Raw genomic sequence first — 13,501 nt, 5'->3', positions numbered from 1 at the left:
ATTATGTTTTAGTTTCTGTTCTAATAGGTGATATTGTTTCTAGTCATGAAACAGGTTTGTGTCGCCTGACTTTGGCATTTATCTTCAGCTGCAGTATTAATAATATTACATGTTTTGTAATATGCACATTTGACAGTGAGTTGACACTAGTAGTTGCTTGAGTTAGGAGGATGCAGATGTAAATTTATTTGCATTAACAAAAACACGGACATCTGTAAAAATTGTAACTACCTCATTTTTATATGGTAAAATATATTATGAAAATATATTATATATTATGATTTTTATTAAAATGAAGCATTGGTCTTCCATAGTATCATAGATTTAGATCATGATAACCACAGTTAAAAACATGCATATAGCTCTTCGCCTTGGTCAAATGTATCTATATGGTTTCTATGGTATTTGTATGAAAAAACAGTAGACCTAGCCTAAAAACATTTAGCATAAATGCACAAATTCTATAGCTCAATCACAAAAAATACTGTAATAATATTCCATTACTCCTTTAATACATGTAATACATGTCTACATCAATAATAATAATATAATATAATTCTATATGAATATCCCACATTTCTGCCACAGTACCATACGGTGCAGTTAGTGTTACATCAGTAAATTCATGGTAAATTATGGATCAGATGGAAAAGCCTTCTGACTGTATCATTGCACACATTGTTTCTCCTGTTTGTCAGTGCTATTACATCTGGCATTAAACTAGCTTATCACCGAGACATTTGTGTTTTTCGTTGAATGCACGCGCTTCTGGATCTCACAACGCGCTTTAGAGTTCGCGTGAATGTTCAGAGTGGATCTCTTCCAATGAGCTCGCGCTGAGTGAGCGCGCGGCCGTTTGGACTTTAACCAGGGCGGATATTGTCTGTGTGACGCGGTTCAAATGAGTAACAATTCGTGCTACCTTTTATCAACAAATTCATCGTCTTTGGATGATGACTCAAGGTTAGTTTCACTTTTGAATTAACGTTTGCCGCCGCATCCACTTATTTCCACTTGTGTACTTTTGATTGAGCACATTAAAAGCTGCACGCTGACTGGCTCTGACTGGCTGTTGTCGCGTATATTTATGTTCCGCAAATGGGTAAGTTAATCTATATCGCAGACATCCCAAGTCTCCCGGAAGCTCCGGGAGTCTCCCGCATATTGATAGCGGCTCCCTGATGTCCGCTAATTAGTTAGTTAAAGGAACTGTATGTAAGAAATGTATTTCAATTAATCATAAAATGGCCCTGATATGTCACTAGACATTAAGAAATCATGTTAATTTCAAATACTTATATCACTGACAACAGTTGTCAGGCCAAGATATTGTCATTTTAAAAGTGAAGTTGCAGCCCTCAACTGATGTTGATGTTGACATGTTGTGTCATGCCTGAAGCGCCACCCTCCACCTATCTACCAATCACAAAGTCAGTAGTGTTTCTGCATTCGGGTTGCCAGCTCTGCTCTAGTTACCACAGCTGCAGCTACAAACTTTTTGGATAAACAATGTCTAACTTTACGAAACCTAAACGGCCTCGTTATGAATCATAAAAACGTCGTGACAGTGTCCGAGATAAAACAAGGATTTGTATAAGAGATGCCTTTGAAAGATGGAGACGGCTGAAAACGGAGAATAATTTGAAGACTGATGCCAACGTTGCTAATTTTCTCCTGGACAGCCAGGTAAGGTTCATCCAAGGTTGGCTAACTTGTACTTAATGTAAATGGACATTTCAAATATTCATGACAGTCGAACAAAGTTATGCATGTTTGTGCAAAGTAACGTTAGGTTAGCGCAGATGGAGGAGGTGGGTCATTGAATTGAAAAGGTTACGTTAAGGAATTGTTTGGTAAATAAAAACGGCGAGTCGTCATTGCTAACATTAGTAATGCATTATCAGAGCCCGTTTCTCTGTCATTATGCTGGGACGCTGAGGAAAACAACATTAGCACGCCTATATATGGCAATGTGAAAACGTATTTGAGACTGTAGCCTAACGTTACCACAGTAAAAATTATTCCTCATTCGTTCTTCGCATATATAGTGGACAAAACATGCTGCAAGTGGACCTGTATGACCATTGCTAATGTTATTTAGCTTTGCTGTAATTTTACTATAGTATTTTTTCATGTGGGAATGTACTGTCACATACGAGCGTTCATATTTACGATTATATTTGGCTAATCGCCATTAGTAAATTTTTGCGATTCATAATTACTTCACAAAACATCGCTCTTGAAGTATAAACATAATTAACAGAAAGAAAAAAATCTTACTGTGTACGACACGTCACTTGCCATTGAAAGCTCCGTGTAGCAGCCTACGTTCCTGCTGGATCCTGCAGCCTAGCTGGCAACCTCGAGTCAGGGGAGGGGGAGAGGGGATACACCGGTCTACAGTAATTTGAAAGTGATTGCAGTACCAGTTTTGGCCACAGTCCTACATACAGCTCCTTTAAATTCTCCCGCAATCTAGAGCGAGCAAGAGTTCGCATGCGAGACAGGGTCTTCGGGATACCTCCCTGAAATGACTTTTTTCAGGTTGGGATGTCTGATATCGAGTAAAAATGTCCAGAGCTTATCATCGTTATCGACATGAATTTTATCGCGTTTCGATATGATCTCGTTTATCGGCCCAGCCCTAATTCTGGGCATCTATAAACAAAGATTACTGCTCCTGCATCTCTCTCTGTGTACCTGCAAACTGCACTTGATGTGACTGACGGGGCGGAGTCACGTGACTAAACCGAAATAACCGACATGGAAAAAATACGTCGGTTAGAGGTTCTGAATTTCGGTTTCGATTAATCGTACAGCCCTACGTAGGACGCTATGGGGAGAATATGCTAGTTCTCAAGTACCAAGTTTTGTTTTACTCTATCCTCTGCCTGTGTCCTACGTTATACACTGGAACGCCAGTCAGTACAGTTTATTAAGTTTTCAATATGGATATTTTTCTTACACAAAAATGCATCGCTTTGCTTCAGAAGGCATTTATTAACCCCCCGGAGCCGTGTGGAGCAGTTATATGATAGATAGATGCACTTTTATGGACTTCAAAACAGAAACAGCCATTCACTGCCATTATTAATCTTGGAAGAGCCAGGACATTTTTTTATATAATAAATATAAATTCTAATATGCTGATTTGGTCCTTAAAGGGTTAGTTCACCCAAAAATGAAAATTCTGTCATTAATTACTCACCCTCATGTCGTTGGACACCCGTAAGACCTCCGTTCATATTCGGAACACAAATGAAGATATTTTAGTTGAAAGCTGATGGCTGAGAAAGGCTTCACACAGGCCTCCATTGGCATTCAGTACATTGACACTTCCAAGATCCATGAAAGGCACTTAAAACGTCGTTACAAAGTCTATCTCACCACAGTGGCTCTACAATAATCATACAATGCGACGACTATAGTTTTTGTGCGCAAAAAAAAATCTAAATAACACCTTTATCCAACTTGTTCTCGACTTCCGTGTGTGCCTCCACGACGCATGCGCGAGAATATGACGTAGCGCCGGTGTTCGGACATATGACCCAGAAGCGATTTGTTTACGAGCAGAGGAAGACGCGCGTGTCTAAGCTGTTGGATTCTACATTGATCGTGCTTTAGGTCTCGGCGTAGTGCTCAAAATGGGGCTTAAGTGTGTATTTCATCGATTCCCGAACACCGGCGCTACGTCATATTCTCGCGCATGCGTCGTGGAGGCACACACGGAAGTCGAGAACAAGTTGGATAAAGGTGTTATTTTGATTTTTTTTTCGCACAAAAACTATTGTCGTCGCATCGTAAGATTATTGTAGAGCCACTGTGGTGAGATAGACTTTGTAACGACGTTTTAAGTGCCTTTCATGGATCTTGTGAGTGTCAATGTACTGAATGCCAATGGAGGCCTATCTGAAGCCTTTCTCAGCCATCAGCTTTCAACTAAAATATCTCCATTTGTGTTCCGAATATGAACGGAGGACTTACGGGTGTCCAACGACATGAGGGTGAGTAATTAATGACAGAATTTTCATTTTTGGGTGAACTAACCCTTTAAGGAAATATATATTTTTTTATTATCATCAATGTTGAAGACAGTTGTGCTGCTTATGATTAGAGGTCGACCGATAGTGGATTTTACCAATACCGATAACTAGGTTGGACCGCACTTGCCGATAACCGATTAATCAACCGATAGTTTTTTAAATGGATACTGGATAAAAAATAAAAATAAAAATAAACCATAACACTCTAAATAAAACAGTGCTGAAACCATGAAAATGTTCTAAATGAAAAACATATGTAAATATGAATATATGTAAATATGAATATATATAAAATAAGATCTAACAGAACAAATTCTACAGAAAATAATTTAAACATTAATATTATAAATAAATGTTTCTTCAGCTAAAACCTATAAACATGTAAATTTTATAGGTAACACGTTTCAAGTCCCATTTGTTAACAAGGTTGTATTAGCTAGCTTACATGAACTATGCACAATATACATTTTACAGCATGTATTGATATTTGAGCAATACAATTGAACCTTGATCATTCATGTTAGTTCAGTGCATTAACTAAGGTTAACAGATAAAAAATTCAAACTCAATAAAAATACTTCTACAGCATTTATTAACCTTAGATAAAGCTACAAATGGAATCTTGTTGTAAAGTGTTACCATTTCATATATCCAAACAGTTATGCTTTTTTAGAACACTTGATGATTATCTATTCAAAATAACAAAATATGTATTGAAATCAAATGCGTTTCTGATTTGTTTATATTTCTGTCGGCTGCTTGAAGATACAGTTTGCTACTTTGTTTTAACTTCTTGAGGTACTGTTAATGTTAGCGTCCTCTCAGCCTCGACGACAAAGTACACACACACTGCTGTTCTTTCCCTGCTAATGCAGCATCTAGTCAACAAATTAATTACTTTATGATTTGGCAACATGTACTGTAGTGTTCTGTATTCATACCGTTTCCCTGTCTGGGTTTTAAACGCACATCTGATGTGTCAGCGCTCTCCATGCAGCATGCAGCCTCGTGTCAATATAAAAACGTCAGTGATAGTTTTATTTGGCCTCTAGAGGCCGCTCTCATGCTATATAATGCCAGCAGACCCTTCTCAATGCTCTCATACTGTGTAAGCAGATGCAACCTAGAAAAACTATTGTTATGGATTTTTGCAGATAACCGATTGTTCCACTAATCAGCTATCGGTGCCGATTAATCGGCAAAACCGATGAATCGGTCGACCTCCTCTTATGATACAACTTTTTCACGGTTCTTTGATGAACAGAAAGTTCAAACTTATTTTTAAACAGACTACATATTCTTTTCTAAACCATAAGCTTTTTTATCTCTTGTGTTTTTACAGGAGAGAAGCCGTATGAATGCTCTAATTGTCGGAAGCGTTTCTCTCACTCGGGGTCCTACAGCTCTCACATCAGCAGTAAGAAGTGTGCGAGCGTGAACAAAACGGTAAACGGCCTGCCTCGCGCACCTGGAGTGAAAACGACTCTTACCATTTCTCGCCCGACACAAATCCTTCTGAGGGAGAAGGTGGAAATTATCAACAAGCCTTTGCAAGAGCAGCTCCCCCTGAAACAGATCAAACAGGAGCCTGTTGAACACCAACCCAAATCTGCACCAGCAACACCAACAATATCTGGCGCAAATACCAACGGAGTCGTGGCTTCGCAAGGCGTCGTCCAAACCTTGGTCCTGCCCACGGTCGGGCTTGTCCAGCCAATCAGCATCAACCTTAGTGACTTACAGAACGCGCTGAATGCTGCGATGGATGGCAGGCAGCTGTTGACTAGCGGTAATGCAAACGGAACAACTGCTAAAATCATAGGCCAAGTGCCGACGCAGACGCAGGGACAAGCGGTCGTGTTGCAGCCACAGCAGGCACAGCCCCATGTGATCTCTGCCATCTCGCTACCGGTTGTGGGACAGGACGGAAATACCAAAATTATCATCAACTACAACCCCCAGCTAGACACACAACTCAAGGGAGTGAAAGTAAACACAACGCAATCCAACGTGGCGCAAACCGGTATGGCGCAAGCAAAACCTACAGCATCTAACGTCGTACAGCCAAACGTGGTCACGCTTAATTCGGTACAGTCAAACTCGACTGAAACCCAAACATCAGGTACACCTAAACCAACACAGGTAAACATCATTAAACCAATCCAAAGCAAACCACCGTCTATCATCAAGATAACCCCTGCGCAGGCCGCCAGGTTGGTCCAAGCTCGAGCGGCACAACCTAAGCTCACCCAGCAAACTTTACTACTCGTGAGGAGGGCCGATGGGTCGCAGAGCCTCGTGGTTCGACAAATACCTGTCGCCAATCCCAACATGCAGGGCATGGAGATTAAATCAACCCCAGACAAGACTACAAACACTCCACCAGCAGACAGAAAGGAGACAAATGAAAATACCAGTTCGCTGGAGGATAATTGTGAACAACAAAAACTGACTGCACCACCACAAATCAAGATCAAAACCGAACCAGACTCCCCGTCCAAGATCGAGACCGATACGCAGAGTGAAGGAGAGAAAGAAGAGATGCAGACAGATGGAAATAAAGAGGAAGGGAAAAAAACAACAGCAACAACTGATGCGGTCTCACACTCTGGAACGGTTCACTGTGGCGTCGCCTGTGGAGATAACTTCCATAACTATGCGTCATGTCTGCTTTGTGACAGCTCCCAGAGTAAACGGAAGCTCGCAGAGTCTCAAGACAGTGACGCCAAAGCGTCGCCTACAACGATCTCTCTCACCTCTCTACTGGATAAGGATAAGAGCGGAGCAGCAGAACGCCTCCTTCCTCTTCTGAAAGCCTATAGTCAGAATCCAGAGCCCACTGACGAGCAGCTGTCACAGGTTGCCAAGACAGTCAAGTTACCTCTAGAGGCGGTCAGCAAGTGGTACATGAGGATGCGCTCTAAAAGGATATTGCTCCAGGCTGCAAGCATCCCGAAAAACAAACAAGAGGTAAGTCCAAAAACATTTTAATTAATTGTAAAATAGAGCGGTCACAATTAGGGCTGTTATGAATATGAATAATTGTGTAATTAAGTAAAAGTTTAACACTGATACACCCTAAAAGGTCATTTATTCCCATGTAACATAAGCCTATATGATTTTCGGTATTACTTTATTTTACAGTGTCCTTGTTACAAATGTTACATGTACTTGTGTAATAACTGTAAATTATGCATAATTGCATGCATCTAACTGTAAACCAAACCCTATAGTAAGTACATGTTGTTAATTAATATTACTCAGTACTTAAATATATAAATGTACACTGAAACAAGGACACCTTAAAGGATTAGTTCACCCCAAAATGAAAATTTCCAAAATGAAAATGCCATCCAAGATGTTCATGTCTTTCTTTCTTCAGTCGAAAAGAAAATACGTTTTTTGAAGAAAACATTCCAGGATTGTTCATCATATAATGCTTTTCAATTGCAACCAAAATGCTGAAGGTCCAAATCAATGCAGTTTCAAAGCGCTTCGATGGGCTTCAGAGGCTCTGCGTGATCCCAGATGAGGAATAGGGTCTTATCTAGCAAAACAATATACTTTTTAACCTAAATTGTTCATCTTGCGCAGCTCTGCGAGGCTCTAAGGATGATGTAATCACGTTGGAAAGGTCACGCTAGACGTAGGCAGAAGTACCGCCCCCATGTTTACAAGCGCTTGTGCGAAGACTAATACAAACGGCATTTACCAAAAACACTAAATTTTCAACTTCAAAATCGTCAGATATCGTTGTTTTACCTTTTTTTTTTTTGCTAAAGGACGTTTGTATTAGTCTTCTTCACACGAGCGCTTGTAAACACGGGGGCGGTACTGCCTTCGTCTAGCGTGACCTTTCCAACGTGATTACGTCATCCTCAGCACCTCGCAGAGCTGCGCAAGATGAACAATTTAGGTTAAAAAGTATATTCATTTTAATTTTAATTTTAAAATGGCTGATCGTTTTGCTAGATAAGACCCTATTCCTTATCTGGGATCATGCAGAACCTCTGGAGCCCATCGAAGCGCTTTGAAACTGCATTGATTTGGACCAAAAAGCATTATATGATGAAAAATCCTGGAATGTTTTCTTCAAAAAACTTAAGAAAGAAAGACATGAACATCTTGGATGGCATTGGGGTGAGTAAATTATCAGGAAATTTTCATTTTGGGATGAACTAATCCTTTAAAATAAAGTGTAACCTGATTTTCAATAAAGCTCAGAAAAGTTATGAATATTTTAAATTCTAAAAATATTTACAAATACAGAATAAATATATATTAAATTATATATACAAAGCTAAATAAATTCAGCAAAGACATTGAATTGATCAAAAGTGAAGACTTCTGCATTGTTAAAGCTACACTGTGTAACTTTTTTAGTCTATTCTTAGCTAAAAACACTTAGTTCTTTCAAAAATATATGTGCTCATTAATGTATATTTACTTCTTTCAAGTAATAAAGTATTCTCGTAAGTTTATAATATGCCATTGAAAATACATAAGGTAATGGGATCTAACGGTGGTCGCCATGTTGCCCCTCCATCTTGAAAGTACATTAGCCAAAGAGGGACATACCCGTAAATTCAAGCTTCGCTTTTCGCGTTTTAACCGGTTTTAATACTCGATGGCACTGTACAAAATTCTCTGCCTCGCGCATGTGCGCATCAACTTGTTCAGACTTGTCTGGTGCATGCGCAGAGAGTTTTCATCTCAGCAGCGTCCAGTAACAGAGTTATACTGAGTTTTCCTGGCTTGTTTATTCCTCAAAAGTCTGTTTTTCCTTGTGTGGTATTTCTGTGCGTTAATAACTCCGTAAGTAATAATAGTTATTGTCATTGTAGATGTGTTTCAGAGTGTGTCATCGCGTAATTCAGTTGATGTCACCTCAGAAGTATTTTTGTGTCAACATACAATAGCGTAATGCTCACCTATTTGAATAATCATTCAGTTATTTTGTTATCAACAATGTTTATTCGTTTATAGCAAATATTTGCTTGTAATGTATGTTGATGGAAATATGTATCAGGTCTGATCGGCATATTAACAATTGTTATACAGAGCGCACTGCAGTGCTAACGTTAAAGCGGCGCACACACTTTTGTAACCGGACACCGCTTGTTAGCAGCGGCAGCTCCGCTCCTTTTAATGCAGCTGCCTTTAGCGCCTATATATGGCACAATACGCTCTGGTTTACGGTTACATTATACAAATGTAACTTATAAGTATAGTTATACAGTTCTTAACTGTGTATGTATATTTACCATCCTTATTTGTTCTCTCACAGAAACCACATTTTTGTACATATCCACGCAAACCTGTTTATGCCTTGCAATTGGATGACTGCATAAACATTACTATCATCAAAGTTCACTCTGGATTAGCTGTAGTTCTTTCTAGCCGAATAATTAGGCCAGTTGAGTTCCAAATATCCCACTGCGCACAGAATATCCCACAGGCACCGTGTCGAATGTGGACAAGGTCGAACTGGAAGCCATGTTAATCTTGGACTAAATCGGCCACCGTAGGAGTTGAAACGAAATCGGAATTGAGAGGAACAGAAACTAAAATTCACTGGATGGTCATATACCTTTTCACCACTAGATGGGGGAAAATATCACACAGTGTAGCTTTAAAAAAAAATTGTTTCAAACAAATGCTGTATTTTACTTTCTTTTTATCAAAGAATTATGATCAAATGTATCATGTTCCCACAAAAATATTAAGCAGCACAACTGTTTTCATCATTGACAATAATAAGAAACGTTTCTTGTGCATCAAATCACAGGGCTCCAGGCTAACATTAGAGAGCAGTAGCACAGGTGCCACTAAATTCTACAGATGGTGGCACCAGTATCTGATTTGGTAGCACTGGGGGGGATTTTTAATCATAAAGTTAATTTAATCATAAAATTACTATTGTTTTGCATTAATAAGTGCAGTTACTAATAATGTAACATTTTTGTTTATTGGAAATTTGACAAAGCACTGAGCTTGAATTTAAAATTAACTTTTATTAACAACAGTAACGTGCAAAAAACTAATTTTTATAGAGAAAATGTAAATATTCGACTCTTATTAAATGTACCATTTTTCTTCTATAGTATCACACTGAACTGACCGACTTATAAAAGGAGCGCTCTTTACTTGTTTTCTGTGTAATTCAAATTGATAATTAATGATGTAATTAAAAACTGATCATATTTAGAGCTTTGAAGTGTGTGGCACTTGAAAGCCCTTAAAAAGTACTTGAATTTCACTCTTAAAAGGTTGTACGAACCCTGAGATGAATAATGTGAAAAACATTTGGCTATTTCTGCCACAATACCATGGTTACAGTTAGGGATGTCCAGATCAGTTTTTTTTGCCCTCGAGTCCGAATCCGAGTCATTTTAATTTGAGTATCTACCGATACCGAGTCCTGATCCGATACTTCTATAATACATAAAAAAAGAATAAAGAAGAGCGAAAAAACTGATCCAGGATGTTCCTTATTTTTTATTTAATTCACCTTATTTAACCAATAGCGTCTCTGCAACAAAGTGATGTCATGCAGCACGCGTTGCTGTTTCTGTGTGGAGTCAAGAGGGTCTAACTCTGTGCCTCCGCATAACTATAGATGTGTTAAAAAATAATGAGAATATATATATATACATATATATCTCGAGTCCTGATCGGGAGGAAACGTCCGATTCCGATCGAGTCTGAAATGGGATCTGGACATCCCTAGTTACAGTTACTGTTACTACATTAAATCCATAGTGAATGTTGGTGATTTGTGGACTGTGTCATAAATTAAATTTATAGAAGACTTTCCAATGTTGCTCCTGGTTTCCATGTCAGCACTGTTTGATCTGATACCTGTGATTTATAACAGAATTCTGCGTTGAATTTGAATGCTTCCCACTAGATCTTGCGGTGATGTCACTAAATCTTAGGCAAATTCTCCCGGCAGTGTGTAGTAACATTGTCGCGTGATCGAGATCGACCCACGAGTACCTGTTCTGAGCTGCGCTTTTATTGCTCTGAGCTGATAAACGGTCCGCGGCGTGGTGGTCGCACCAGGGGAAAAAGTTGCACCGGCAGGAGAAAAAGTCTGGAGCCCTGCAAATCATATTAGAATGATATTCTGAGGGATCAGAATTCTAGCATATTAGAATGATTTCTGAGGGATCATGTAATACTGGACACTACAGTAATGATGTTGAAAATTCAGCTTTGCCATCACAGGAATAAATTGCATTATAATAAAATTCAGAATATTACTGTTTTTACTGTATTAAATGCAGCCTTGGCGAGCATAAGATACCTCTTTGAAAAACATTTTAAAACATTAAAATGAATGAGTTGCTCATAAAAATGTTAATAATGTCTTGCTTTCTTGTCTGACCAAGAAAAATACACCATCTGCTGTGTCTCAAGAAAAAGTCTCAACTCAAGCCACCTGCACTCCCGCTCAACCCCTTGACGACACCTCAGCAGACACCCAAAATGAAAGTGCCGCTTCACCCGCCTCCCCTCCAACCAGTCTCTCCACTGATGATCTTGTCATTGTAAAGACAGAAGACGTAGAGGAGGATCTGCAGTCTGAACCGCTGGACCTCTCACTCCCCAAGTCCAGCCCCACTCAACCCAGCACCACCACTAAGCTGCCGGTCTCCACCCAAAAGGAACCGCTCAACCTCACCTGCCTCAAAAAGCAACCGTTGACAGGAAACACCATCTATGTGACGCAGGGCAGCACGGGTTCATTAAACATCATGACAGCATCATTGCCAACGCTGGTTGCCATAGCAGAGCCAGGTGGTGTTCCGTGCATCGGCACTGCAATATCGGGTAACAAACGAACCATCCTCATTCCTCAGCTCACCTACACCTACACCACCAACTCCAGCATCAAGACGCCTGACAGTGTCTCAACAGACACGAAGGGGATGGTTATACTCAACAACTGTCCGGTAAGCACAACAAATACACACAAACATTAAGGTCTTTACGTACCTTTCTTTCAAGACATAATTCCAGACTCATTCGCTCTGTGTTTCTCTCCCTCAGAAGGTACCAGACACTTCTTCTGAGTGCGTGTCAGGGGTAGAGGACCAGAACGATGAAGATTCACCTCTCATGAAGAAGAGGAGGAAGACTATCGGTGGCCTGTACGCCTGTGATCTGTGTGACAAAATCTTTCAGAAGAGCAGCTCACTGCTGCGACACAAGTATGAACACACAGGTACGTGAAGCCACGCATGATTTACAGCATTTGGATACTTAAAAAGGTATTAATGTAGTATTAGTAAACAAAATATACCTGTAGCTCAACTGGTGGCACTAGCAACTCCAAGGAAAACAATGCTTTTAATATAAAATATTTAATAATAATACATGTAAACCTTTATTGCTCTTTAAGTAGGGTTGGGTATCGTTTGGGTTTTTTTCGATTCCGGTGCCAAACCGATACTTTTAAAACGGTTCCGGTGCCTAAACGGTGCCTGAACCGATACTTTTTTTTTTTTTAAAAGGCCACCAAACGAGGTGGATGACATTAAATGGCTTTTTATTTATTTATTTATTTATTATTTAAATTGAACCATTTATTAAAAGTTTAATGTATACTTAAATGTATGAATATAAATAAATACAAAACACAATTTACTTATTTACAAATTATAATTGACATATTTACAAATTCACAGTAAAACCTAAGCCACCCAACTACAACAAGCCTAATATAACTCTAAACAGTTACAGTAATAACAGCAGTAGTCTGTATTCTTGCTCTGCTACAAACCAGCTTCGAGCTTCAGCTTTATTTTGAAATATGATCATATTCTCTGGCTAAATATTTTAGAACACATCGCCTTAATGTTTCCATGGTGACGCGTCATGTTTCTCACATGACACACACAGCAGCCGCAATAGCGCTGACAGCTCAGCTGTATCGGGTTTATTTCGTTTTTTCTTTTTATTCAAAATATTCACAAACTTCTTAACTGTGTCACGAACTATCTGATGTTGAAATGTGTGAGTGAATGTGTGTTAGTTGATCTATAAAGCGCAATGGGCGGCGCCATGTTAGTTTGCGCCTCAGAATCGGATCTGTCGGATTTACAACAGTTCATTCTCGTCTCACGAAATACATGAAAGTAAGTGACCAGTGAACTGGAAGAAGAATAGAGTAAACTATATAGTTACTATATAATGTGCATTTATCTGATGTGAATAAAACACGTAACGTTAGTCAAATTATAACCGTCTGAAAGGATTGTCATTGCCGCTTTCATAGACATCAGTGTGTGTTTTTTGCTAGTACTTATGAACATTTAAATGTCTGAAACCTGAAATAAACATGATGTCGTTGAAAACACTGAATAGTTGTCATGAGTTGTGATGTGACCAGCGCTGAGCGTCTGTCTCTGGCTCAGCCAAAGCGCGAAAGCACGTTTGAATTTTGGCACCGA

General features: G+C 39.3%; 2 protein-coding genes across 3 annotated transcripts in view; both read left to right on the top strand.

The window, feature by feature from the left end:
- zeb1a (zinc finger E-box binding homeobox 1a) overlaps window positions 1–13,501 on the top strand; it is a 36,408-nt gene that overhangs the window by 16,396 nt on the left and 6,511 nt on the right. For both annotated transcript variants that reach the window (XM_079818839.1, XM_079818840.1), the window contains exons 7-9: window positions 5,386–7,013; window positions 11,438–12,001; window positions 12,099–12,273. In XM_079818839.1, the coding sequence (XP_079674965.1) occupies window positions 5,386–7,013; window positions 11,438–12,001; window positions 12,099–12,273 (2,367 nt within the window). The remainder of the gene's footprint in view (window positions 1–5,385; window positions 7,014–11,437; window positions 12,002–12,098; window positions 12,274–13,501) is intronic.
- Window positions 13,123–13,501, top strand: part of LOC307127599 (dual specificity protein phosphatase 14) — a 100,029-nt gene continuing 99,650 nt past the window's right edge. The window contains exon 1 of the mRNA XM_079818939.1: window positions 13,123–13,186. The gene's annotated coding sequence lies outside the window, so the exon portion shown is untranslated. The remainder of the gene's footprint in view (window positions 13,187–13,501) is intronic.

Source organism: Gobio gobio, assembly GCF_949357685.1.
Source record: "Gobio gobio genome assembly, chromosome: 6".
NCBI lineage: Eukaryota > Metazoa > Chordata > Actinopteri > Cypriniformes > Gobionidae > Gobio > Gobio gobio.
The sequence above is the reverse complement of the archived record's forward strand: the minus strand, read 5'-3'. Positions and strand labels throughout refer to the sequence as shown.